Below are 27,875 nucleotides of genomic sequence, written 5' to 3'. Positions count from 1 at the left end.
GTCTCTGTTAACACAAACAGAAAATGTATGGTTTGGTCTAAAGAGTAAAATGTTATAATTCATCCCATAGTCTTAATTGCCAGTCTACCCTCACGCAAAACAATTATAAAATTTGAATAAATGTCAGGTTTAAAAATTACACAAATTAAAAATCTGAGTTTTAAGTAAGGTGCACTATGCCTTGTGCAAATATACCAATAAATATTAACTCTTTTCTATTCAAGTGTCCAAGTACATCATGGCAGAGTGACAGTATGCATGTGTGCACAATACCCTGAAACTGAAGAAGCTAAAATGAATTCAGCCACCATTATTTTATTATTTTAACCTGTGCTTTTCTGACATGTCACATTGTCTCTCATAAAAAAGCTCTGTTAATTACATTTTACTCGTCACTGGAGCTGGTTTTATATTTGATCTGAACTGCTCTTAGAACTAGAAATAGCCTATAATGGTTTATTAATTAAAAGTCATTAAAAAAAATCTTTACTTATTGCACATTAATAAATATGAACTGACTGCACAAATGTAAGCTTGTTAGTTGTTTCCATTTGGTTGAGCTCCATACTTTTTGTTTTGTGTACTGTGGCAGTCTGCAGTTTATATTGTTGCTTATTTGTACGTATGTTTGTGCTTTTTTTTGTGTATAGCACCCTGAAGAAATGTAAATTGTGCATTCTGAAACAATGTGTTGCCCAGACAGATTAACAAGATATAAAACGTTTGCTTACTGCAGTGGTGTTTCTCAGTGACATTACCCCCAGCAACATCAGCACTCCGTAATATGTCTCACATCGCCTGGTGACAGATCCCTATCTCTCTATTATTTGTTGTGCGCTCACTGTTTCCACCTCTGTTATCTCATCCTCATACACCTCCTGACCACTCGGTTTCCTGCTTGCTGTGATATTCCCGAGGAAGTGCTAAATTTACAGGAATAAATCAATGTCATACGGGTTTGGGAGGACTGGGTCAGCTGACATGAGTAACGCTGTGATGGAGCAACGCTGTAACAGTGCCAGAGATGGTGTTGATATGAACATGAAGTCAAACAGTGTTGTATTGTTTCACTAGAGATGGCATCTTTAGTGATATAAAAGGAAGAAAAAGACCTTGCGCAGATTTGGTTCTGTATTTTGAAGTGACTCGCATGTTTGTCAGAACTAGTTTAATACAGAGTACAGTGGGTTATCGAGCCATGGTGGCATGGGATTCATTATCATGTTTTTTGAATCCTGAAAGTAAAACAATATGTTTTCCACGAAAAGTTATGATTGTATTTATTTACACAAGGAATAATGTAGAACACTATATATGATATACACTTTTGGTGGTCTTGAAGATATGACATGGATTTTGAGCTAGCCATCTAGTTTTTCTTGTGATTTAATCGATATGTTTCCAGGCACTTTATTGTCTCTATCCGCTTTGCCCAAAGCCCCTCCCACCAGATGACCACAGGCATATGCGCGCGCTTCATACAGTAACCCAGTGTTTCCCAAACATTGATTCATTTAATCATATTTCACTGTAGAGCTGTCTCTCCGTTTATCAGAAGACAAAGGACACATGAATTAGCTAAAGGGTTCCTGCAGCTTCAGGCAAGGTCAACTGAAGACTTTCTATGACTTTTTTTTAATGCCACTTGGAATTAAGTTAAAGACCAATTTTCTAATAACCAAAACTGAAGGACAGTTTTATTTTATTTTGCCCAAATGTTTATTGTCCTGTAAAAATGTTAGATTATCTTCATGAAATGTTGAAAAAAAACAAACCTTTTTAGAGTAAAACATACTCTACATACTGTACTGACAATGAAGATACTACATTATCATAAAAGTATTTATTTAGTTAACAAACAGAAGTGGGAAATATCTGGCAATTTTTTGTGTTTTTTTTTTTTATTCTGCATGTGAGATTCTACTGCTTGGATTCCCATCATAATAAGTTAAAGACTTATTTACTAAATTATTTAACAAAAGAAATAGAAGTTACCAAATATTTAGAGATTTCACTATGCAATGTCAGAGAAAAACTATTCATAACAATCCAATTTCCAGCGTCTGAGCATTTTTAAGACTTTTGAAAGATTAATCTACATCAATTTAATACCAATTAAGGCCTTATTTTTAGATTGAGCCTTTTAAGACTTTTTAAGGATCCACCAGAACCCTGAGCTAGCTAGCAGCTCAACTGTCCCTCTGTCTTGCTCCCCGCCGCTGTGTATTGCTTATGGAAGGAGAGCTGGCAGCAGCTCAGGTGAAGGTGCTTTGGGTGGCGGCTGTAGCAGCTTGAATTTGGCCAGAGCATACCCAGCAGTGTCAGGCGTCACAGCGGGTGACCACTGGCAGTGCTGGGTCTAACTTGTGTACGTACAGCAACAGAAAGTTTGCTGATCTGTCAGCGAGTCTAGGCTGTCTGGTCCCCTTGAGCTAAGGTTTTCACTGTCTCAATTCAAGTTGCTGTGGCCGCTAACGGGAGATTCGTCCCCAGAGCTGCTGCCAGCTCTTTTCTCAGCGAGGTGATCTGTAGCAGCGGAGAGTGACACCTCTTCCTAACTGTAAGCGAGCAGGTGAACTTTGATACGATAAAGCGTCCAGATATACTACGAGCAACAACAGCATTCAGAGAGCCTATTTAGCCTAGAGCGTGCCTAATTGCTTGCTGCTGATCTAAAAAAAAGGTTAATTAGTACATAAAGTTTCACCCAAAACAGAACTAGGGTGAGTGTGTTTTCAAAGACGTGACACATCGCTTTGTCTGTTCACTGACGCACGGAGCAGGTTGGGACATCTTCATTGTGAATTACCGAAACAATCTGATGTTTGGTTGCTTGCATGTTCACATCACATCCAGTTAGGATGAAGTGTGAGAGGCAGGATACACTTGGTAAAAGCTATTGATGTGTTTTGTCTCTTGTCAGGCTCTGTTTTAGTCTCTTTTTTTGATAAGTACGTCTTCCTTTTTTGGGTTGTTTTGCAGTGTAGGCAGTTGTTGCCAATGCTGGAATAGTAACTTTCTCTCCCGGATTCCGAGCCATCGAATCGAGCTTTAACCGAAGGGACGTGCACATATATCTGTATTTGTAGAACAGTCAATGGGAACTCTCTCTCTGAAATGACCTGCGATTGGGTTAGATTTTCTAAAAACGGAGCAGTTCACTTTTACTGAATTAAAATATGCTCAAAGGTTTAAAATGAGATTTTTGCCCAGTGACTTCTAAATTGAACTGCCTACCCCTGCTTCAGGGAGGACATATCTTTATGTGTACCTGGGTGTTCAAGACTCAAGAATGTCATGTTCATGTATATTATTGGAAAGGAGAATGTTTCATGTTAAATATACATGTTTCAAGTCAGACACGTTGCAAGATTTTTTACGTTCATTCAATAAACTATGACAAAATCTGATCCGCTCCGCTTGTCAGAAAAAGGGGAAATATCTTTTGGTAGTATTCCATTTCCACATTTGAGTCTCAAAATGTAGGACATCTGTCGTACAGTATCAAATAACATCCATCTTTGCACGTTCCTAGACATATTTTGACGTCCTCTACAAGTGTCTGAGCTTATTTTAAAAGAAAAAAAAGGAAGGAAGGAAGGAAGAAAATTCAATGGAGCGAGGGTATAAATAAAGCTTGTCCGTACTGTCTGCACAGTGGCCGACAATGAGTCAGGATTGTGTCTGGAGGTGTCTGGTTTTGTGGGTATTTCCCAAAGATGTGGTATTGGATAATATTACGACAAAACACTTGAAGTACAGATTTCAATCAGGAAAATAGAAAATATGAATGACTTGTTTACATCTTTTCAACAAAGGTGGAAACTATGACAAAGAAGCTGGTGTTTTAGTATCAAATATGATTACAAATGCATGTGTAAATGTCTAATAATGAATAAAGATACAGAAAAGCTTGGTTGTGCAAGAAGCGGTTTCATTGTTTTTACCTTGACTCCTGACGCCCACACAGCAAGAAGTTTGGCAAAGCTGCAAAACCACAAACTGCTCTCTTTCTCCATTCATCATTTGGGCAGCTGATGGAAAGAGCACAGAAGAATAAGTTTTAATGCAAAGACTCTCTGGATGCTTGGAACAGACAAAAATAAAGATTTTGATATGTATGATGAGATATGATTCTGAACTTTTGACAAGGCCAAAGAAACAGCAAGTTTCAAACATAGCAGCGATTCTAGTCATTTCTTTATATTCACAGCTTGTTTCTTTAAATATAATATTAAAAAAACTTCTTGTTGAACAAATTAACATACTCTGCATTCTTGGTCTGCATATCCAGATCTTTTCACAGTGTCATTATCACAGCTTATTGTTCTTGGCAGGGACATTCCCTTTTATAGGCTTTAAGTGCTGAACAGTTGTTTGTCCCTTTTTTGCAGTCGTTTTGCACCATTTTGTGTCTCTTTGTGCTTATTTTACCCCTTGTTGTAGTTGTTTTGCATCCCTTTGTTGGTGTTTAGTGTTTCAGTAGTCGTTTTGTGTCTGTCAGTGGTCGCTTTTTGTCTCTTTGTGTGGTTATTTTAAGTCTTTTTGTAGATGCTTTTTGTCTCTCTGTGGTTATTTTAAGCCTTTTTGTAGATGCTTTTTGTCTATCTGTGGTTATTTTAAGCATTTTTGTAGATGCTTTTTGTCTCTTTGAAGTCAGTTTTTGTCGGCCTGTGCTAGATGTTTTGTAGTTGTTATGATCTCTTAAGTCATTATCCAACTCTCAGTGGTAATTTTGTCTCTTTGTGGTCGTTTTGTGTTTCTCTGTGCTTGTACCCCCTTTTTGCTGTTATTTTTGCATATTTTTGCTGTTTTTTAATTTCTTTGGTCTAATTTTGTGTCTGTTAGTGGTCATTTTTCTGTGGTCTTATGTGGTACTTATGTCTCTTTGTATTAATTTATTGTCTCTTTATGGACATTTTGTTTGTCTATTTGCTTGTTTAAATCCTTTTTGTCATTGATTTGCAACTCCTTGTAGTTGTTTATTGTGTCTTTGTGCTCATTTGGAGTATCTTTGTAATAAATTTGAGTCTCTGTAGATATTTTGTGTCTATTTGCGTTCATTTTGTGTCTTTTTGTGGTTGACTCTGAACTCTACTCATGGTAGAACATGGTAGGGGAATTACGAACTTATAACATAACAGTAGAGCTTTTGGTCATTTCTGTGTTCGTACACATTCACAACTATAACATAATCTAAAAAAAAAAAAAAAAGCTGAACAAATTAACATACTCTGCATACTTGGTCTGCATATCCAGACTAGTATATTTTTCAGAGTGTCATTATCAAAGCTTATTGTTCTTGGCAGGGACAATTCCTTCTTAAAGGCTTAAAGTGCCAAATGGGCCCGTACCATGTGTGCTCATGTACTGAGTGACATCTCTGGCTGCCTTCCTGCAGGCGCAGAGGAATTCAGCTGAAAGTCTACACCTGCGGAGGGAAAAACCTCTGAGATGTCCAGGACCCTCCTGTTTTATGAAATCTGTCTGCATGTTGGCTCAGTTCTGCTTTATTAACCCCGAATGCCTCCCCTTAAAATTTGTCATCTGTGTTCAGAGCGACTGTGACGCACAGTCCCCTCCGACCTCCCCTCAGATGCGAGACATAAATCACAGCAGAACCAAATTAGAATCTAAAAAAAGGAACAGAGTGGGGTATTTTGGTGAGCCTCTAATAACTCAGCTGCTTGTTCTAGGTGGAACAGTTGAGATGGCATCGTGTAAAACCCAACTGAGCCTCAGATAATGGTATAAAAACCTGAGATATAATAAAAAGTGCACAGAAGAATTATTTATTAAAATCATACTAAATCCCTGGGTGTATTAAGTGACAAAGGGGCCCTGGGCACAGACATGCAGAAGGCCACACATAGGAGCAAGACAGACAGGCTGTTTAGTTGTTACTTTGTAGTCGTTACATATCTCTATGCAATTTAGTGACTCTTTTTGGTCATGTTTTTGTATCTTTGTAGTTATTTTGTGTCTTTTTGTAGTCATTTTGTTGGTGGTAGTTTTGCCCTTTCATGAAGTCCTTGTGAGTCTGTAGTAGCTGTTCAGTAACTTTGTAGTCCTTTTTCATGTCTCTGTCATCTCTCATGTCATTTTGTGCCTCTTTGTAAATGCTTTGTGTCGGTTTTTTACAGTTGTTTAATGTCTCTTTGTGATCAACTTTAACATATTTGAACCCATTTTGTGTCTCAATTCTTTGTAGTAGTAGTTTTATGTCTCTTTGTAGCAATTTTGTGTCTGTGGTTGTTTTGTCCTTTTTTGTAGTTGTTTAGTGTCTCTTTAATCATTTTGAGCCTCTTCATAGATGCTTTGCAGCTTTTTGTTGTCATTTTGTGTCTCTGGGTTTATTTTAGATGCTTTGCATCTCTGTGTTTTTTATGTGTCTGTAGTTGTTTTGCTGTTTTTTCAGTGTCTCTTTGTGGCCATTTCAATTATCGCCAATAATTTTGAATTTCCTGGTAGTAATTTTAAAACTCTTTGTAGATGCTTTGAATATCTCTGTGTCTCTTTGTGGTTGTTTTGCCCCTTTTTATAGTTGAGTCTTTGTGTGTCTCTTTGCAGTTGTTACGTAACTCTTTGTATTAGTTTTTTTGTTGTGGTCATTTGTAATCTCTACCAGTTATGTGCATGTTAATTAGAGACATTTTGTAGGTGAGGTCCAGGTGAGGCCCTGACACTTTGGGGCCCTTGGCCTGTGCCAAGCAGGCCTGTTCAGGAATAGATCCATGACTAAAAAACACCATTTTAGTGCTATTTGAAGATAACAAATCCCTTTTTTTATTTCTAAGATAAGATATTGCAGCTCATTTGTGACTTTGGTATTGATATTTGTGACGTTATCAGGAGATAGAGCTGGTTAAGATTTTGGCAACATACATCAAAGATACATCATAGTCATGCACAATGTTAAAAATAATTTAGCATTACATCGCCATGGTTCGTTTTCTGTCCTTGAAGAGTATAACTTCATGTCCCCGTAATATGATTTAAACTGGCCTGTTTTTATTTTTAAGAGTGGGATGTAGTTGCACCTGTCCACACTAGAGGGAAGCAGCAGGAGGAGACATTCAGTTTCTCTGGAACTTTCTGGAACCTTCATCAGAAATACTTAGACATTATTATGTTCATGTGTGTTTTAGTTTAGTTTGAGGTATTATGTGTTATGAATCAAGTAACAGCTTTATTAAGGAGAGATTAAATAAAATAAAACTGGATTTCACAGCAGCTAAAGCTACATGTGCAAATACCCTGAAAGATTTACAGCATTACTTAGGCATTAAACTTCCTCCTCCACCTGAAATAATAAGATTTTAGCTCTCTGAGAATTCGTCTGAGAAAAAGTGATGGTGGGTGGCTGCTTCAGTCTTATAATATGGTTAATAATACGCACACTTGGAATAAATCTGTGCAAACATCTGAATGTAACTTTGGGAGCCAAGGGACTTTAAGGTACAGGATGAAAAACAAGGTGAAATAAGCCTAGAAATGTGTCATAAAAGGTTGTTTTTTGAGTTCTGCAGTTTAATTTTTGCCTTTACATGAATAATAAAACTTACACTCTGTCTTACCAGTTAAAAGATAAATAGCCTAAAGATTAAAAAGGAAGTGCATGACTTCACTCTTTGTTGGAAAATAAGATCACAGCTTCTCTCCAGATAAACATTTACACCCTGTTTGATCTCCAACTATTCAGTAGGCGTTAACTTAGTTTGTTTTTGTCACTCGTAGGCTGCATTTTTTTTTTTTTTAGGATTTTCAGTGCACTGTAAAATCTGACAAATTAATCTTACTGAAAAAAATCTTGGAAACCTGTTGCCTTTAAAAAAGGTTATTAAGTATAACTACTCTTTTAATATGTTTACTTTATACCTATTTTTTAGATTTACTTAAAATGTTGTTTTTACTTGAAGTCAACTTAAAAAGTGATAGCAACTTCATCAAACCAAGATATTCTGACTTTACTGAAAAGCTGTGTTTACTCGGTAAAGTAAGCACAGCAAAGAACTATTAGTTTGCAGAATTATTGTCATTTTAATAAAATGCTATTCTTAACATCTTGAGACAAGACCAGTGTTTGCAGAAACACACAAAATTATACAATCAAAACAAACTTTTAAGTCTCATAAAAAAATCTTTTTTTAAAAAAAGAAGAAATATTCAGAATAAGTCATTCTCTTTCACATTCCTTAATATTTCATCAGGGCTCCATGTCATGCCATTTTTTTCCCCACAAATTTACTTATCTTTGCCATGGCAATCAGTTTCCTAGATTTTTAAAAGTAAGATCAGCTTGTGAGTTCACGGTGTACGTAAAAGGGTCATTTCATGTCAGAAACCATCGTGGGATGTTAACAAACAAAATTCCCTGTAAGAGCATAAAAAGCCAATTTCCTCATTCTTGTGTTTCGCTGTTATTAAATACGTTAAACATGTTCTGAAAGCTTACAGGCTCAAATCCACATCCTTCCTCATACTAAAGAAAAAGTAGCAGTGTGTTTTAATGCATTTAAATGCCCTTTAATGCTGGGAAAGACAATTAATAACAGCATGTGCTATAAGGTAGGGTGTCCCTGTGTCAGTTCTCCAGAGGTTCCCAACCTAGGGGATCTGGACCCCCCAAGAGATCATGAGATTAATTTGAGGGGTCACAATAAGATTAAAGCTATATAAAAAAAAGAAAAATATTTCTGATACACAAAATTTATTTTTTCTCTCCTGACTTTTCTCTCATTGTTTTACTCATTTTCTGTAAAATATCCAATATACTGCTACAATCCTGCAAAATTAAACAACATGAAAGGGTAAAATAACTGTAACCATAACTTGTGAGGAGGGGTCACAAATTAATTTCTTTAAAGTGTAACGAGTCAAAAGGTTTGGAGCAGTGCCACACTATAAGTCTGCCAAATGTATTCAAATTTCTTGCACCAAGTAATATTATTACATTTACTTGATACTGTATTATTGTCAGTGGTGGAAATGAACATTTAAGTACTGTGCTTAAAGGTGCAGTGTAAAGGATTTAGGAGCATCTATAGGCAGAATAGAATATAATATTTATAACTATGTTTTCATTGGTTTAAACATCAGAAATTAAGATTCTTAATGTTTGTGTTGCATTAGAATGAGCTGTTAATATTTACATAAGGAGCAGGACCTCTTCCACTGAGTCTGCCATGCTTTTCTACAGCCGCCCAAAATGGACAAATCTAACACCAGCTTTAGGGCCATTTGCATTTCTGAGTTTTGTGCTGGCAATCGTATTTTTTTTTTCTACAAGCCTGCCAGTAGATGCCACTAAATTCTTCACACTAGACCTTTTTAGTAAAAGTTTGCAGTACTGCAACCTTACTTGAGTATTTTCTTTTTACATTATTTTTTTTTTTTTTAACTTAGTTTACTACCTTTTCTGTAATATTTAACTTTTTTCTTAAAAATTACCCTATATGACTGCTATAAATGTCAACTACTTTTCAGGTTTAGATTTTACAAACAAAACACACAATGAACTTCTAAAATATGGTGCTCTGCTTTACTAATAAACTCATCAGTAGTGTTTTAAGTTTCTAAAATTGGCTGCACATTGACAACATACGATGTTAAGCAATCCAATCTGACAATCAGATAATTGATTAATGAACTACTCATCTTAGCTGTACTTGTAATTTATAACATAACATCATATTTTATAAGCTTTTTTTTAGTTTTCATGCTTAAATCTTGATCTGTAAAATAACTTAAGTTGTAAATACATCAAAGTAAAAAGCACAATATTTCCCTCTGAACCGTAGTGGAGTAAAAGTGTTAAGTGGCATGAAAAGAAAATACTAAAGGAAAGTACAATTATCCCAAATATGTACTTAAATACAATACTTGAGTAAAGTGAAATTCCACCACTGGCTATAAATAAGTTACCAATTGGACTGATATATACTTATAAAGCATTTAGTTGTTGGCAAGAGCTCAATTTAATCACTTCCACGCCCTGTTAAATAATAAAACACCTGCGGCTAAGTCAAGTGTATGTGTGTTTATAGCCACAACTGTATTTACTGACTCGTTTATGACCGTAAGCGTGTATTTATCTCTCTCTATCTTTTCCCTCAGCTGAAACTTTCCTCTCCTCCAGCAGTCTGTGTGTGTTATTTGGTTGCTAGGGGTGGAGCAAACAAACCTCTGTGTCTTCAGCCCTCCTCTTATTATTTTCATCCATGCTTACGTCTGGGACAGCAGTTCCGCATTCCTGAGCCCTCACAGACAAGATCAGTACTTAAACGGGCTGATGCAACGGCTTCAGTTAGTCCCAAAACCTACATCCGACTCTCCCGCTCCGGCCCATTATTACTGCGGATTTTTGGACGCACAACAGGTAAGACTGCGCGAGAGCCGTCGACCTATGCTACTACTGATTTATCCTATTTGTGCTAGTTTGTAGCTAAATGTTGGTACTGGCTTCGCATATTTGCATATGTTTTGCACTTTTTCACCACGTTGTAGAGACTCACGTTGGATTTTTTTTGTTACATTATATAGCCTTTATATATGTATATTTTAAAAATATTTATTAATAATAATATATGGGGATGTATTTTAACTAATTTCTTTTCTTTTGTGAGTCTTCTGTTTTAATAAAGTTTTCCGTGCTCTTACCGCAGGAGTCAATTTGTTGGCACAACCGTTCAAAACGATGTTGTTACAACTGTTGTGGCAACTGTCGCCTCGCAGCTCGTTTTATTTACAGAGCCGTTAGTTAAATTACACAGCAGCTTGTGTCGGACTGGAGGTATTTTCATCTCGGGACTCTTAATTTCAGTGTTGCTAAACAGGAGAAGTGTCGGTTAGCCCTGTGAAGACATTATGTAACGCTACACACGCCTCACACAGTGGGGTTTCCACGGAACTGCAAGCTAAGCTAGGCTGCTACACCAAACTGCACTGGGTCTGCGAGGATTTATACTTTAACATTAAATAAACGTGTCATTTTAACTTTTTTATCGCTGTAAAGTCATGTCATTTGTTTAGACTGTTGTAATATAGAAATCGGCTACCTCGCACTGTTCATCTACCCTTGTTCAACTCTTTTCTCGAGACTTTGCATAACAACACACATAACAAGCTAATAACACCAGATTTGTAAAGATGACTTAAGATATCAGTGTGCCTCTGTTGGTATAGATGGAGAGATAACTATTAGGGCTGCAACTAATGAGTTTTTCTATTATCAATTAATCTATCAAACAATTATTTTGTGATTAATCAATTAATTGACCTGTCCATAAACTAAAAAGTACCCATTGCAATTTTTCAGAGCCCAAGGTAATATCTTTAAATAGTTTGTTTTGTCTGATTGACCACAAAGATATACACTTTTAAAGAAAGTCTTCACATTTGACAAACAGGAACCACAGAACCATTTTGGGTGGAGGAAAAAGTATTGCAATATATTTACGTGACAATATCAGATGCCAAGTATTGATTTTTTAAAATTAGATCAATCATTAATATTTCAAATACAAATTAAACATTGGTTAGCCTACTAGAATATTAAAACCAATTGCTTTTTCAGTACACTAGATACATTTTGCTGCAATAAAAATTATTGAAGTCAGAAAAAGAGAGTTAGAGAGAATTTTGTTTTTCTTAAGGGACAAAATTTGCAGTTGAAAAACTGTAATAATCTGCAGTATGTCACAACATATGTCATACCAATATTTTGCATATTATAGAATGTTTAAAATCTCAATAATATTGTACTGTAAGTATCCTGATAATATTGTGTCATGACCCCCCCCCCCAAAAAAAATAAAACCATTTGAGTAGCAGAGGATTTACATTTTGACAAAGACATGTACACCATAAATTGATGCAGAAAAGGCACAAACTGATGCATTAAAAATTCACCAGAATGCAGGAAATTGTGTTTTTAAGGTTAAAAAAAAATTGTGGAGGACCCCTAAACCCATCATTTTAGGTCCCCCCCAACATTGTAATGAAACTTAAGCCCCTGCAGAGAATGTGTGGTACTTTCGCTCAGCTGCGATTGTTAAAATTGTTCGTTTCAGCCCTACAAACAGTAATAAAAATCCTATTATCTCTCTACAGCGTCCAAACACAGTTGCATCATTGACAGAAGACGACTGACAAGTTTTCTCTGAGTAAGTATCGTCCAATTAAAACTGTTTTAGATTGAATTATTCAAGGATGCTCTCTTAAGTATTTCCTTCTGCTGCACGAAAAAAACCCCTTTTTTTTGGCATAGCCGCTTCACCTTGAAACATAAGTGATGTAAATGAAGTGTGAAGTTTATTTGGCAGCGTGCGAGTACAGCAAAGAATGTGCGCTCAGATTTGTAATCTTTGCTTTGGCCCATCACGGTGCACATGCTCTGTAACTGCTCAGGATAAAGGAAACTCTGTGTGTGTCTGTGAGTGCAGGCCTCACATGTGCATTTGCATACTAAAATCAGACGCCAGTATTAAACTTCATCCTGATCACCACAGGGACTCTTTGATATCTCTGTGCTGTTGTGATGAGCCGGTAAATATCTTCTTTTGTCTGAATCAGAGTCTTTGAAAAGATAAACTGAGTAATAGTAACTATGTAGGTGAGAGGTAGCTCCAGTTATCTGCCCTTGTTGGCCTGAAGGTTAAAGGCCAATCATGGCATGGGAAATATGATGGGTAGGGGTGAATCATGTGCATGTGTGTGGGCTTGTGACTTGCAAGTTCATAGGTTCAGTGTTTTCCTACATTGTGAGTGCGTGCTCTTCAGCTGGTGCTCATACAACTACATGCCATGCAGGGGAAACTATTTGTGTGTTCCTTCTATATGTGTTTCCTTTGTGTCTCTATCTGTGTTTGCGTGTGTCTAAGTGAACGAGCGTGTGTTGTGGAGGGTTTAAATGCCCCAGCGCCTGCCTGGGCACATCCGTAGGATGGTTTCTGCATAAATGGAACGCTGCAGTGGATTAATGGGGAAGGGCTGGCGAGCCGACAAGCAGCGCAGGGCCGACAGGGCTGAGAGGCTGGACGTGGGCGCACAGGGTTTATTTTAAGTAGAAATGCCTTCCAGTGCGTCTCTGGAGAGCTGGAATTGCCAAGCTGCACCCCAGTACACTGAATAGACAGCAGACGCATTGCAGGCGAGCGAGCCAACTATGCAACAGCTAGGCTCAATGATACTAATACTAATGCTGGGGGAGCAGCTATTCACTGCTGTGTGTATCACATTATCAGTATCACATTGTAGTCTCCATAAGCCTTTCCACATGGTTTGTAAAAACAGTGTGTCAGGACGGAGTAGATGTGCACTGTGGAGGCAAACACCCAAATGTCCAAAGGTGTAACAGAGAGAAGAGACATTAAACCCAGTGGGTTTTTTAAAGAAAAGAACTCAGTAAAAGCTCATTTACATGGTTATGATTTCCAGATTTCCTGAATTTCTTTTGGACTTGAAGACAGTTTTCTCTGTTTGCACAAAAAACAGTCTTGTCACTAAACGTCGACCTTAAAACTGACGCTGAGCTCACAGCATTCGAGATGAACAAAAGGATTTGAGGCACAGCAAATTGCAGGCACTGCAAGGGGCTTGTTTAGTCAGAGCAAGTGTGTGCTTGACGTGGGGCAGATGAGGAAATATCAGAGGACAAAGTATGAAACGCCATTAAAGTGACAACCACATATTACATAACAGTGATTGCTTCAACAGGCAGCATTAAATCTGATTTTCTGGACTTGGTTGGCCAATATCTTATTGTCAGGGATTGCACATAACTTGCCTTGGATTTGTCACAGATGTGATGTCCATACATTTGAAATGGCTTTTGTCTGCATTTTGTATTTTTGATTTATTTAATCCATGCCTGAGCCAAGCCAAAGCTCAGTGCCATGCAAAGTCTAATCCTGACTTACAACGCAGAGAGAAATAGTAACAATATAATAATTCAACCAGGACCACCCAGATGCAGAATATAGATGAGTGACTGTTTGAATGGCATGAAACGGGGCCAAGCAGGAATCCAGCCAATGATCACACAGTAATGTTTGAATGAAGGCAGCCACAGTCCACATGCCTTGTGCATATCTGCAGGTGCTTAGTGTTTCAATTTGCCTGAAAAAAAATCAATCTTGGCCTGAAGTCTACAATAAAATGCAATAGTTAAAGGAGCAGTATGTAGGATTCAGTGGCATCTAGTGGCGAGGACTGCAGATTGCAACTAGCAAAAACTTCAAGTCAGTTCAAAGTCAAAGCACCAGCTAGCACAGCAGCAGCAGCTGACATCTGACACTGTGCGGTACAACGGTCCCAACATCTGACACTTCAACATCTCGACTCTGATGTTAAATCCGTTAATAAACATTATGTAAAGTTAGCCGTGTAATGCTAACAGTTAGCCCTATCACTGTGTGAGTGCGTGCAGGCTAACTCTCACCGACTGTTCCCAGGTGTGGAGCTCACACTCCTGCAGCATTAGTCTCGTGATAAACGGTGAGAGTGACAGCATAAAATGTTACACATTTGAAATCGTAAAAAAAAAAATTGTAAAAATCGTGTTCACATGTGGAAGGGGCGGCAGCAAGTACTCTATACGTTGAACGAATACTGACATCCAAATGAGCACTCCGTAATACTAATTATGTTATACTCCATTTCTGCCAATATATCCCCCTACATCCTACACACTGGACCTTTAAAACTACCTGCTCTCTCATGTAATTTCATTGATAACCTTTGCATGCTCTGTACTCCAGATTGCTCTCTGCTGAGGCATCCAAACTGTAATTGTGAGGGGGAAATTAAGCCAGCTCATTACCGCTGCAGCTGAGGGTCTCATCATCATTGACAATATTGCAAGGTTAAATGTTCATAATTGCGTGGAATTGCTTTGGGAAGGTTTAGTCATCTTTGCAAGAGCGATTCTGCAAGGTTCCCTGTATCTGCGGCAGCTGTTTAGCCTATAGCCAAAAGAGAAATGAAAGCTGAAATGAAAAGAGATCCTATTTTCTGTTGTGATAATCACTTCCACTCCCACACACTATCACCCCTGAGTTTAATGGCCAGAGATGACCGCAGCATGATCACAACAACAGACATTATAAGGGAGTCTCTTCCCCTCTCATGCCTGTGTCTTGTCCCTCCAATGAAAATATAATGAGGGGTTGGAGGAATGTTTATACTGTATATTTGGACTGTTCTGTCCTCGAGAAAAAGTCGGTGCCAAATTCCCTGGTTTCCTCAGAGGATTGCGAAAGGCTGTAACTCAACACACACAGCCTGACTTGAGTGCAGACGGTAATGATGATCGCCGAGACCTTGGCCAGCGATTGAGAGAGCATGCCTTGGCCCAAGCCTTTGCGCTCATTGTTCATTTTTCAGCGCTCGTGTGGAGTTAGAGCTTTGAAGGATAGAGAGTTTTGCAAGATGCTGGTGTGTGGGCCTCGTGTGCAATGCCTTATTAGTACAAAATCAGACTTTTAATAAAGTATGCTGACAAAAAGTGGTCAAATAGCATCTTGGAAAGCTGCATGTCTTTCCCGTAAGGCAGTGGTGGACAAAGTACACAACTCTATTACTTGAGCCAAAGTAGAGATACTCCTGGTCCAATATTACTTCAATACAGGTGAAAGTTGCTGAGTCAAATCATTACTGAAGTTAAAGTACTTAAGTTCTTGCTTTTAAAAAAATTAAGTATTCACAGTGCATTTATTTATTTCTTTTTAAATCTCAATGCCTTGCTGTATATTGTCACAATGCTACTACAACAAAACCTAATAACTAAAACAGTGGTTACCAACTGGTGGGTCATGGTCCAGAAGTGGGTCACGGTCTATTATTTTTGGAACCTCCCAAAACCTACAAATATGTTTCCTTGAGCCTCCCTGAGGGACTTGGGTAAGATGCTTTACATGTCTGTCCCACAAGATGTGTTCAAGGACCGTCAGCAATTTGAAAATCCGATGATAATTTCTGTTTTTAAAATTTCTGGCTATGATAAATGATGGCTTTTTGGCGGGCCTGCGGTTTCCAAGGTATGTTTTTTTTTTAAAAATGTCTTTGCAACAGTGGCGACTATGGCTGCACTTGACTCAGAATCATGCCTGTCAAATTGGATTTGGCTGTTCAAAATGAATAGTCAATGATTCGTTTTGTTTTCCATACAAAATTTTAAAGTTTGAATGGGGCTCAGCAGGACGTTCCGTGTAACAGTGGCATTCACATGATATAGTAAACAAGCTAATGGCACTAACAATGGATCATAAATGTGCGATAACATTTTTTGCCAACACTAGACACCAACAAAAGCCAGAGACTGCATCGTATTAACTCGCTGTAAGTTGTTATTTCACCACTTCTTCACCTTACAGTGCAGTTTCTCTCTCACCCCGTGCCGCTGAAGCGTATCCGCAGCTGCAAAGAGAAGTGAAAGTCAAGAGCGCTCACTCCACAGCAAAATCTGACGATCAAATGTCCTCAGAAGTACACTGGATGGGAAAAAAACAGACATCTCAGTCGACTGATGGGTCTACAACTGCCGATTCGAGCCTTAAGCTTTGAAGGGGCAGGCCTAGCGGCGTCAACAATAATACCACATGGAAATGCTAGGTGGGGGTAGAATTGAAAAGTTGAAAATTTAACGCTTTCCACTTAAACTTAAGTCCTTTAGTAAATGTACTTTGTTGCTGTCCACTACTGACTATTGCCACAATCTAGTAATTTACAGTCGATTAGTCTGGCAGCACAAAGATGTCTCAGGCAGACAAAAAATTAGCAAGCACATACTTTTGACTCCTGCTTTCAGTCACCAAAATGATTGCACTGGGGCTCCTTTTTTAAAAAGCAGCAGTATATAAAGTTTGCCTTTGAAAAACCCCTGTGCCCCCCCAACCCTCTCCTCCACCATCTCTATAGGGGATGAGGATAATAGGGCCTCCAGTCGTGCTGCTGGCTATTGGTAAGGGGCTGAATTCCTCCGCACTGCTAATTGCTCTCAGGAATGACTCAGGAAATGGACACATTTGGTCGAGCTGAAGACAGATAGAGTGTGTGAGCAAAGAAACCAACGGATTGTAGATATATATAGGACATGCCGACTGCCTGCACATTACATATAGGAATCCTCACACACACCTCCAGCTATCTGCAGCTTGCATGCAGCTAGATTAGTTTTGGGCTGAAGCCAGAACCAGCATTGAGTATGGTCCTATATATTTCATAACTAATACATGACATTTCCGCTCCCCGCCCTTGGCTTCAGCTTGTCTGCTCTCAGTTCGCCGTGAGAGGCGGCGGTGCAGGCTATGTAGGTGTCTTTGTTTGAGGCCAGTGTGGGCCTAAAAGCTGTGGCACTGGCTTTTCTGCTCGACTGCAAAAGCACAGTGACGGCGTTGCATCATCAAACGCTGACCACTAATCCTCGGCTGCAGGCTGCTGCCGACAGAAAAAAAAAGCCGAAAAAAAACCCCTCTTTTGAAAAATGTAAAAATCACTTTGACTCATGCTTTTTTGGTATAATTACGCAGTGTGAGGCATGCATCAGCAAACTTTCCCTGTGCTGTACAGATGAGACTTCTTTAGGGTTTCATGTCTCGAGGCTTGACGGGCTGGTTAATTTGTGAGGGGGATTTCACAACACTTGTGTGTGGCAGGTTGAAAGAGACAAAACAGCTTAAACTTAAACTTTCTACTCAACTTAAAAGTGCAACTCAAAAGGGAGGCACGTCAAGAGTCGTCGGTGTGTTTGAGTTTACAAGAGCACTATAAATTGTCTGGTGTGGTGTGTAACTCACTTTCATGTCTCATAATTGAAGGCGTCTTGCTTCACACATCACCTTTGTTTTTGAAGCCTGCTGGCAAAACTACCTCTGTGGGTTCTTTTGATTTGTCTGATGTCATGCAGACAAATATGAGGTTTATGTATGTTTATATACTAAAGTATTTCTACGTGTGAGTGTGTCTGGTCTCAGCTGCATGCTTGTACAAGCCCTAGCATGCAATGGGGGCTTTCCTTGCAATACGTCTGACTGAGCAGACTTGCATTACAGTGTATTGAGCATGAGCCTGTCTGATAGACATAAAATATGATTATTCCTGAACTGACTCATTTTTTTAGTGTCAATTTCCACTGAAAAAATGTGTTTGTCCAGGAGGGAGCTTAATCTGAGTCTGTAAACCGGTCCTGAGTGTCTGGCCAACTTGGAAATTGGACTCCGTTTTGGCTTTCAAAGCGATTTGTTCAGTCATTCCTAACGGGTGTTTCAGATCCTGTGGCTGTTCTCACAGCCCAGGGGTTAGTTTGCATTGCATCTTTTGAATTCCAGCAGTTATTGGTCATCAATGAGTAATGTAAGAAAAAAAACATGACATATTCATTTGTCATAAGTCATCAGATCTGATGTAAAACTTGGACTTTACAGGGTTCCCTCACATTTTCATGGACAAAAGTTCAAACCTTTTCCAAGGCTTTTCAAGAATACGTAATAAAAAATGAAATGTCACGGCCAACTTGCCCAACACTTTTTCAGCATGTCTATTCAAACATAATTTAAGCTAGCTAGCATACATGAACAGAGAGAGGGAACGTGGGGAGAAAATGAATAAACATGGTGGTGAACAGAGCATTGTCTCTAGCAGTGGGCGATGGCGATATGGCCGTAAAATAATATCACAATATTTAAGGGCATTTTTTTCAATAACTATTTTCTTGATGATATGAAACATATAATAAAACATTTCAAATTAAGTGTTATAGATTTATATGTCAACGTAAGCGTAGCAATTTGACCTAAAATATTCTGTAAAAAAATAAAAATAAAAAAAATATATTAAAACATATTAAGTCAGAGTGAAAGTCAGATTATGTAGAAAATAGCATAGAAAAATAGAAATAATTCAACAAAAGAAAATAAATCACAAATTACACATCTAAAAAATCTAATAAAATAAAAAAAAACAAACAATAAAACTACCTCCTATAAATAGTACATATATATATGGCATGTCCCTCACCTGAGCATCAGACCCAGCTGCGCACACACACACTAACACCACAATTTATTTATTGGTTTCAACAGGCTGTTATGCTATGATGACTACATCTATACAGTTTTTTTGTGAAGCCGTTGTGTCATAGGGGAACATTTTCACTACAACAGCCTCATAACAAAATACCTAACGACACAGATTCCTGCATGCTCACAGCGAAAAAGGAGAGAGATGCTGACTGAGTTTATTCTGAGCAGTAAGAATCTGAAAAGTCAAGGGATGTAAATAATCATATAAATAATCACTGACGACACCACTGGTTCTACAACACTGAAGTCACTCAGAAGTGAACTCCTCAGAAGACCCAAGAAGCAATTTAGCTTGTTGCTGTGTGTAAATCCATGATGTCATTATTTCAACAAAAGAAAATATTGCCATCGTCACAATATGAATGTTTCTTATATCTTATATCCGAATTATACCGATAAACTTGTGAACGATTTGATATGGCACGCGCCCAGTGTTCACACACCAATGCACATTCAAGCTATAGTATGTCAACAGCTACAGAAAATACATTTGCTTTTAACAATTTCACAACAAATAACAAAATTCCCTGACTTCTCAGATGATTTTTCTAACTCCACGACTTTTCCACAGCTGGAAAATGCAATTTTGAAATTCCATGACTTTTCCAGGTTTTCCATGACCGTGGTAACCTGGACTTTATAGTTAACGCCGAGGTTCAGTCACTTCAGCCCAGTGATTTATTGTCTGGCTATTGTTTAAGAGCTCTCTGTCATTCACCCCTGCATAAGCTGCCATATGGTTTGCCTTGTTCTTCGACAGCTTCTCTGCAGACAGAGAGGGCCTTGGCACCTTCCAGTCCTCCACCTCTCCTGGGAGTTTGAGAGGGGGAATTTTGTCTGAGAGAGATTTTTACCAGGGCTGTCTTGTTCTTTTACTCTCCAGCAAAAACAACAGGCTGCTGCCAAGTGCAGTGTAAATGGGAGTATACATACAGCGGGAGAGAAGGAGGGAGAGGAGGGAGAGAAAGAGGGAGGGGGGGGCAGTCGGGATTTAAATAATAAAATGCCTCATTGGACACTGGCTCCACACACCAACTTGTCCTTGGAGCGAATAAATCATGCAGACTGGAGGTGGTAAGGAACAGGTCAAAAGTAGTGTGGAGATGTGACAGACTTGATAATCCATTTACTGTAATACGTTCAGAGTGGCCGCAGATCCTTAAAAAGTGATAAATTGTCTTAAATTCAGATTGGAAGAGTCTTAAATGTTTTTTAATCACATCACCGCAAGCATTTCTGTGTTTGCATCACAGGAAACATAATTGTACTAGGAGATAAACACTATTTGATGTGGAAATAGACTCTGACAAAACACCTGTATGTGTGAAATGCTGCTATTTTGGCCCACTCTGTGTATTTAGATCAAGTGATGGGTCGACATCGGTAGACACCTTGCTAGCAAACCTGCTTGTTCGATAACTTTTTGTGTTAAAGCATATAGAGAAGCATATCATCAGTGTCATTTGACCTTAATGTTAATTCTGAAATGACATCAAATGTGGGCTTTTTTTTATTGTGTGGATGGGGGAGTGGGGCTGTATGAGGTACTTATCCATAGACAGTGTATGACATACAGTAGATGTCACTCGTTACGCACCCAGTTTGGAGAAGCAGGCTGGTAACCAACACTGAAGCTAATCAATCCGCTGTGGAGGGGTCAGTCCAAAAAACGATTTTCGCCACCAAGAAAAGTCCCACCTAAAAAAATCCATATCACTTTAAGTGTAGGCTACATTAAGAGGATTTACAATGTTTTACTTTAATGTCAGACTGTGATTTCCAATGGGAAATGTTTATATTGCTCTCTTCAAAGCCAGACTCAGTGATTTAACACTGCTGAACACAGGAGCTGCTGGTCTACCACTGCCTCGATCAGTTAATTTATGTATTAATATGTGACTTTGGTGTTTGGAAGGGTTAACTGAGATTAACCAAAATCACACAATAACACAAAATTACTGACTCACCGAGGCAGCAGGAAACCAGCAGTTCTCGTGTTCAGTGAGCTAAAACTACTGTTTTTGTCAATGGAGTCTGATGGCTTTTACAAAAGCATAGATCGGGAATGAAGCCGCTGACGATCTCACCATCGAAACTGGCTGTCTGACTGATGGAAAAAGTAAAGCAGTAAAAATACTCTCAATACAGCATACACCTAAACAGATATTGCTTTTCTAGGTTGGACTTTTTTTACATGGCTGTTTTTTTTTTCTGACCCCATCCACAGCAGTGCATTGCTTAGCCTCCACATCGGACTTTGGTCTGCTTCTCCAAACTAGGGATGCACCTTCTACTGTATGTCATACACTGAATATGGATAAGTACCCCATACAACCCTACTTCCAATAATTTAAACTTTCCCTTTAAATTTTATTTATAATTGTATTAAAAGGTCTTTAAAAGCCATAAGTTGAATTTGTTTTTACTTGATGACACCCTGTACTTAAATAATATATGAATTTTAGATGCTACATGCAGTTATTTTCTCCTCAAATACCCCAAACCTATTGACTGTTTAACCTATAAGTTTGACAGTATGAAAACTAAATTTGAAGCGTTATGTAACAAATAGATCTCAAATCATGTAGCACAGAAGTGACAATACTGAGCTTCACAAAAAGTGGGCTGATTTGGTCTCAACCATGCTCGACAGTAAACTCCCGTCCGACTGTAAAAACACTTTGAGACCAGCCCATAAGCAGGGTGGAGTACATTAGAATAGAGTTACATAACCTTGTTTTTTTTCTATTACCTCCTCTATGACTTTTGTAATAGAGCAAGTCTTTCAGTCTTACTAAAAAAAGAAAGAAAAACTTGGTTTAATTTACAATACAGTCAGCCTGTCAGCTAGTCACCCACCAGCAAAGTCAGCTGTTTCCGTAGCGCCTCACAATACTCGTCTTTGTTGGTTCCATATGAGAGGGGCTTTGTTCGGTTTGTGCCCAACCTGTAGAGGTTCAGCTTCGGCCCAATGCTCAGGAGGCAAGCGTGAGTTTTTGCAGAAGTCACACCAATTTCAATCTTTAAAAACTCCTTAGCTTTGTTTTTATCCTTGTGGTTATTTTATCAGCTTGCCAAAGTTATTGAAGCATCAGTCATGCAGGAGTTTTGTCAGAAGCTAAATTTGATCCACAGTTTGTGTCTTGTCATTGTAACATTTCATCAGTAGAAAAGCTAAAGGTTTGCTTTATTATTTTTCTTACTGGACATGATTTATTTATATTTCTACATAAACACTGAACAGTAAGAGAAATAATTTCTTTTTCGTCAGACTTCCTCTGGTCTCGCTCTGCCTCTCCTCGGAGATTGCAGGGATGGGCAGGGTACAGTCGGCTCATGTTTCACTGTTCCCATCTGTAACATTTGTTTTTTATTTGGCCATCAGAAGTTTTCCAACTCTCGGTCTTACAGTAATTAGAGAGACGTCTTAATTCTCCAGCCACTTCCTTTAGGCCTGCACAAGTTCTCCTTTTTCTCCCCTCTGTCCCTCATTCCTCGCTGATTACATTAAAAAGTGCTGCGGTCAACCCCTCCAAACGACCCAAAATTGTTGAAAGAGGGTGGCAGTGGAATGCACAACCCGCTCTGTTTTGACATGAGTGCTTTTGATATCCTTTGAATCCTCTTTACGGAAACAAAGCGAACATTCAAGATGAAAACCACTGTAAATTATTAGAAGCACGCATGTAAGAGATAAGTTTTGGTTTATGTGATCAGGCCGGAGGGGTTTCATGGCTTCCCTTTGCATGTGAAACTACAAAGTTGAGTGTGTAGCTGCTGACAGTGTGAAGTTTGTTTTTTCACCGGCTGCTGACTAAGAAGATAACACAGCTGTCAAAGCTGTCAACGTCTGAATGCATTCTTGGAAACAGCACCCCGTATTTAGAAAGATGCTCGATGACAAGGACAGAAGACGGCAAATTAATCTTTGTGTGGATGGAATGCCAACGCTATATGATCACAACAAGGATAAAAGATACTGTCATTTGGCTGCAATAATGGAAGGATATAAAAATATGTTACGACCAGAGAGAAGAATTAAAAGTAATTCTACACAAAAATCCTCCCAAAATACCCAAAACAATCTATACATAGAACTATACGCAATAAAACTAGAATATTTAACCCTCTGAAACCTGGATAACATCAGTTTTCTTGTTCTGCGTTCAGACACCTTTCACAAACTATTAATTGATTTGAATTCTTTAGAAAATAGAGGGAAAAGGCAAGTGACCAATTTGGCAAGAAATGTTCCTCAAATTGCAAAAAAAATAGTAAAAGGTGACAAGAAAATGACCTAAAAATTAATTTTTAAAAGGGGGATGGAGGGATTAATAGAAAATGATCCCATAAATTAGGGTAAAACTGTCTAGAAAACTATACTTGAAATTACAAAAAACAAATCAAATTAATGTGACAGAAAAAAGCATATTTTTTAGCACTTTTAAAAGTAACTTTCTTGTACATTTTCTCCTCATTATTTTCCTTTTACTTTTCTAATATATTTGATCATTTTTGGGTCATATCATGTTAAGTTGATGTTGCCTTCTCACCATGTTTTTGAAAGAAATCAAACCAATTTGCTCAGGTTTAAGGGGTTAAAAGCCGTGTGAACATTTTGCTTTGCAATGCATGTGCTTAATAGTTGGGTTCAATTCTCACTGTCAGCGAGTTCTTTTTAGGTTTGATCCTCTCATCCTAATCATTCGCTTCCTCTTTTCTCTCTCCCCACAGCGGCGGTGGTGGCCGGGTCGGACATGATGCCGGGACAGATACCTGACCCTTCGCTGGCGGCGGGCTCCCTGCCCTGCCTGGGCCCGCTGGCGGGCATCTCGGCCACCACACTCACTGACCAGCTCAAGCTGGCTGACTTCCGCCAGCTGGGTACCATGCTTTCCCCGCTGCATTTCCTGGGGAGGCTGGGGAAGAGGCCGCTGGCCATCAAGACAGAGGTGAGGAGGAAGAGAAAAGAGGAAATAGTGCTGAAGGAGGGTGTGAGAAAGACTGCATTGAGTCGGGGGGTAGAAAGAAGGAGGTGGCTGGATTCAGTATGTTCTAAAGCTTTCCATCGAGGGCCGGGTGATTTAGAGAAAATCTAATATCACAATATTTTTGACTGAATATCAACATTAATACTTGATGATTTTGTGGGGTTGACTGATTAGTGCTTTCACTTAGTATTTACACGGTGAGATTTTTGATAAATAGTCATCAGTAATGTGGATATAATCACTAAGTAGCTAATCAAACAGTTTGAACAGTCTGGTAAATTCAGAAAATTACATCACTTAACTATAAAGCAGCCTTTAAAACCAGGAAAAGACAACCCTTGCGATATGACGTATCCAAAATAAAAGCCAAAAATCTCGTATCACATTATCAATATATTGTCCAGCCCTACCTCTATAAAGGCAAGTTTTTATAATTTCCCTAAAAAATGACATCACTAATGCCAACATTTGTCAGTAAAAATTCTGTATTACACCCCAGCCGTCATTTATGTTCCTGATCTGAGGTGATGGAAATTATTACGAAAGAGAGATGTTTTTAATGACTGAAGTTATTTTATACTCTGCTGCCAGATGTTCAGAAGTAAAGTTTTTACGATACAATTAAATGATTTCCACGTAAAAAGTGACGAGTCTTCATGTATATAGTTTGATAATCTGTATGATGGTGATTATACAGTGTGAAACTTCAGCACATTTATTTTGTATGTTGAATTGTGTAGAGGTTGCACAACATATCTAAGTGATCCCCCCTGTGATTTGTAGAATTAGGTAATTTAAAAAGTATTCATCTGATTTTTTCAGGTATAACACAGTCATGTAATGCCTGTTTCTCATATGAACACTACGTTGTGTTTGCAGATGGATGAAGACGAGGAGAGGAGGAAACGGAGACGAGAGAAAAACAAGGTAGCAGCAGCGCGATGCCGAAACAAAAAAAAGGAACGAACTGACTTCCTTCAAAGGGTGAGTTCATGACACAGCACTGCATACTGATGAGCAGAGGCAGAGCAGCTCAGAGCGAGAGCCAAGAAAAGGCTGACTTCAGTTAAACTGAACAGCACACTAAGGGTTAACATGATGAGAGCAAAAGCTCAAGATTACTACACCTGCACAACTTAAAGTCAGAGTTTTCAAAAATAATAAAAACGGACAGGTATAATACTAATAACTTCAAAGTGGGGCTGGGCGATATGGCCCTAAAATCACAACATTTTGGGCAATTTTTGTGATGCTGATATAAAAAAGTACTGAAAAATATTTTACTATTTATTTCAAAAACAAAAATAACAGCAAAATTAGTGTTACGGTTTTATATGTCCATATAGATGTAAGTTTGTCTACAAATGTTCACTAAGAACTAAAATTATCTCTAATTTCTTGAGTTCGTAAACAACAGCAGAAACTCAGGTTCTGTATAAAATATAAACAGTGCAACAAAATAAAATGTTGTTTGTTTGTTTGTTTTATTCTGAATTGGGTACTTTTACTTTTCATAATTCGAGTACATTTCATAATTATACTTACTTACTTTTACTTAAGTCCCATTTTTAATGCAGGACATTTACTTTATTGTATTGTATTTTCACAGTGTGGTATTAGTACTTTTACTTAAGTAAAGGAATTGAATACTTCCTCCTCCACTGGATATGGCACACCCCTACTTTAAAGTACTTTGAACAATGTTCTTGTCCAGTACTATGTAATGATTCAACATCCCTGTCCAGGAGTCGGAGCGTCTAGAGATGGTGAACTCCGACCTGAAGGCCCAGATCGAGGAGCTCCGCCTGGAGAGGCAGCAGCTAATGGTGATGCTCAATCTCCACCGGCCCACCTGCATCGTGAGGACCGACAGCGTCAAAACACCCGAGAGCGAGGCCAACCCACTGCTGGAGCAGCTGTCCGCCGACGCCAAGTGAAACCAGGAAAAACCGGGGACGCGGAGTCCCCCAGCGCCCAAACTAGCACCACCATGGCAGCCATTTAAGTGAAAACAACAAAACTGCCAATACATTTCTAAACAAGCACTTGAGCTCCAAGCTGAAGACTTTTGGAGACTCTGCCCACAGACCCGAGGCTGTAGGGCTTCTTTAGTACTGCAACATGAGCTGGCTCTGTCCATTGGAAGACTGGAAATACCCAGTTTCATCTCCGCATTAAGTGTTGTTGTTGACACCCGCTGTGCCTAGTTGTTACTTCAACCATCTCTACATAAAGGGACCAATGGGAAGAGTAGAGTACGACTGGAAACAACGCTGAGGAAACACACTAATATCGATATGGTGCTCTGTTACAAAAGCCCTGAGTAGACTGTGTGGCATTGTTACAACACAGAGGCCCACAAAGGCTTAGTGTTCGTCAGTTTTCCTTTGTATGCTAGCTGAAATATACAGGTGTAGAGTTTTTAGGATACAATACTCAATACAAGTACACCAGACGGAGTAGAGGTTTTTTTTTTGTTTGTTTGTTTTTGTAATGTTGATTTCTATACCCTGCCTCGACGATGGCAGTTACCGGTTGATCCGATTTGTGGTGACGCTGGCGTCATGAAAAGCACATATACACAAAATGTTTACACCCTCGTTTTTGGACTCATTGTTTGTCCATTATTGTACTTGTTTTATACTGCTTTGTATACATAAACATATATGAAATGCTTGTTAATCACTTGATGTGATTTGTCTTTTCAGTCTTTCCAGTCTGTGTCTGTCATGTTGCGCTGTCAAACAGCTGTGAAAACGAGCAGAAATCTTTTTCAGCTGAGCAGTATTTCAACGTCTGTTCTGGACCTGTATCTGCTATGTATGACTCTGTTACTCTGAATAGATTAAATTTTATTTTCTAACTACAAGAAAGACCATGGCTTGTTTTTCCGTTACTCCAGGAGATGTGCAATATCTCAAGTGTTTCCCAGTTCCTCCCAGCCATTTCTACAAACTATCAAGTGAAGAGAATTGTGCAATCATGTTCTCTTCAGCTGAGGCATATTGCATAAAGAAGGGCTTTGCTTTCATTTTTGAAAACTCAAAAAAGCTTGTTCATACTGATTGTGGTTTTTACAGCTTCCTTTGTTTAGGGTCCAGTGAGAGAAATGTCTACGCAAACCTGACGACACAACAACTTCAGCTGTAGTTACCCTTCAGTGGTTTCAAAAATTTTAAATTATCCTAAAACTTTGTTACTGTATTCAAAGATGCCCTAGGGTACCATGACTGTAAGGTAATTTTGCATTATAATTTCAATTAGTTTTTAATTATATTTCTTTAACTCCTTCAGATTTAGTTGCATCTTGCTGTTAGCTTGCAGCATTACAAAAGAATCATCATTTTTTGTCCAGCCACTAAATAGATTACTAATGTTTTTGTTTGTTTGTGTGGTTGTTTGGTTTTGCTCATGAGTTCAGCAAATCGAGCAGCCACCTGCATATTTTACCAGCATCTGGCTGGGGCAAATTTCCAACACTGATTGCAACCAAACTTCTACCATTTTCAAAATGTGTAGAAGAATGGCGACCGTATTAAAAACGCTGAATGGTCCTATCTAAAGCCAATATTTTATTCATCCGATCTGGACTATTAACCTATAGAACAACACGGCAGAATCAGAGGAAGAGCTCCCTTTGTAGATATATAAAGCTTTTTCTCAAGCTAACAAAAATGTTATTAAGGTGATTATACACTACAGAAAATAATCTAATAATATTTATCAGTATTAAAGTACATTCTTGTTAACATATCCTTCTGAATCCTACACACTGAACATTATATATATTATATATTATTATTAT

The 27,875-nt window shown here is 38.5% G+C and overlaps 1 protein-coding gene and 1 long non-coding RNA gene across 2 annotated transcripts in view; one reads left to right on the top strand and one right to left on the bottom strand.

Moving 5' to 3' along the window:
• Positions 1-27,875, bottom strand: part of LOC148186840 (uncharacterized) — a 39,646-nt gene that overhangs the window by 8,732 nt on the left and 3,039 nt on the right. The window contains exon 3 of the long non-coding RNA XR_015779170.1: positions 3,948-4,034. This is a non-coding gene — a long non-coding RNA (uncharacterized LOC148186840). The remainder of the gene's footprint in view (positions 1-3,947; positions 4,035-27,875) is intronic.
• On the top strand, positions 10,234-26,943 carry LOC121956014 (jun dimerization protein 2-like). The gene is made up of 5 exons (XM_042504120.2): positions 10,234-10,378; positions 12,112-12,164; positions 23,814-24,031; positions 24,950-25,054; positions 25,816-26,943. Exons 3-5 carry the CDS (start codon positions 23,837-23,839, stop codon positions 26,005-26,007), a joined length of 492 nt encoding a protein of 163 aa, XP_042360054.1. The 5' UTR covers positions 10,234-10,378; positions 12,112-12,164; positions 23,814-23,836; the 3' UTR covers positions 26,008-26,943.

This window comes from Plectropomus leopardus, chromosome 16 (assembly GCF_026936395.1).
Source record: "Plectropomus leopardus strain MGB_pleo_1.0 chromosome 16, ASM2693639v1, whole genome shotgun sequence".
Classification (NCBI taxonomy): Eukaryota; Metazoa; Chordata; class Actinopteri; order Perciformes; family Serranidae; genus Plectropomus; species Plectropomus leopardus.
The sequence above is the reverse complement of the archived record's forward strand: the minus strand, read 5'-3'. Positions and strand labels throughout refer to the sequence as shown.

Bases quoted from the DNA above. Each gene is read 5' to 3' on its own strand.
- LOC121956014 (XM_042504120.2), top strand. From the start codon at position 23,837: ATGATGCCGGGACAGATACCTGACCCTTCGCTGGCGGCGGGCTCCCTG. The intron at 24,032-24,949 runs GTGAGGAGGAAG...TTGTGTTTGCAG, and splicing joins CGCTGGCCATCAAGACAGAG to ATGGATGAAGACGAGGAGAG. The intron at 25,055-25,815 runs GTGAGTTCATGA...ATCCCTGTCCAG, and splicing joins GAACTGACTTCCTTCAAAGG to GAGTCGGAGCGTCTAGAGAT.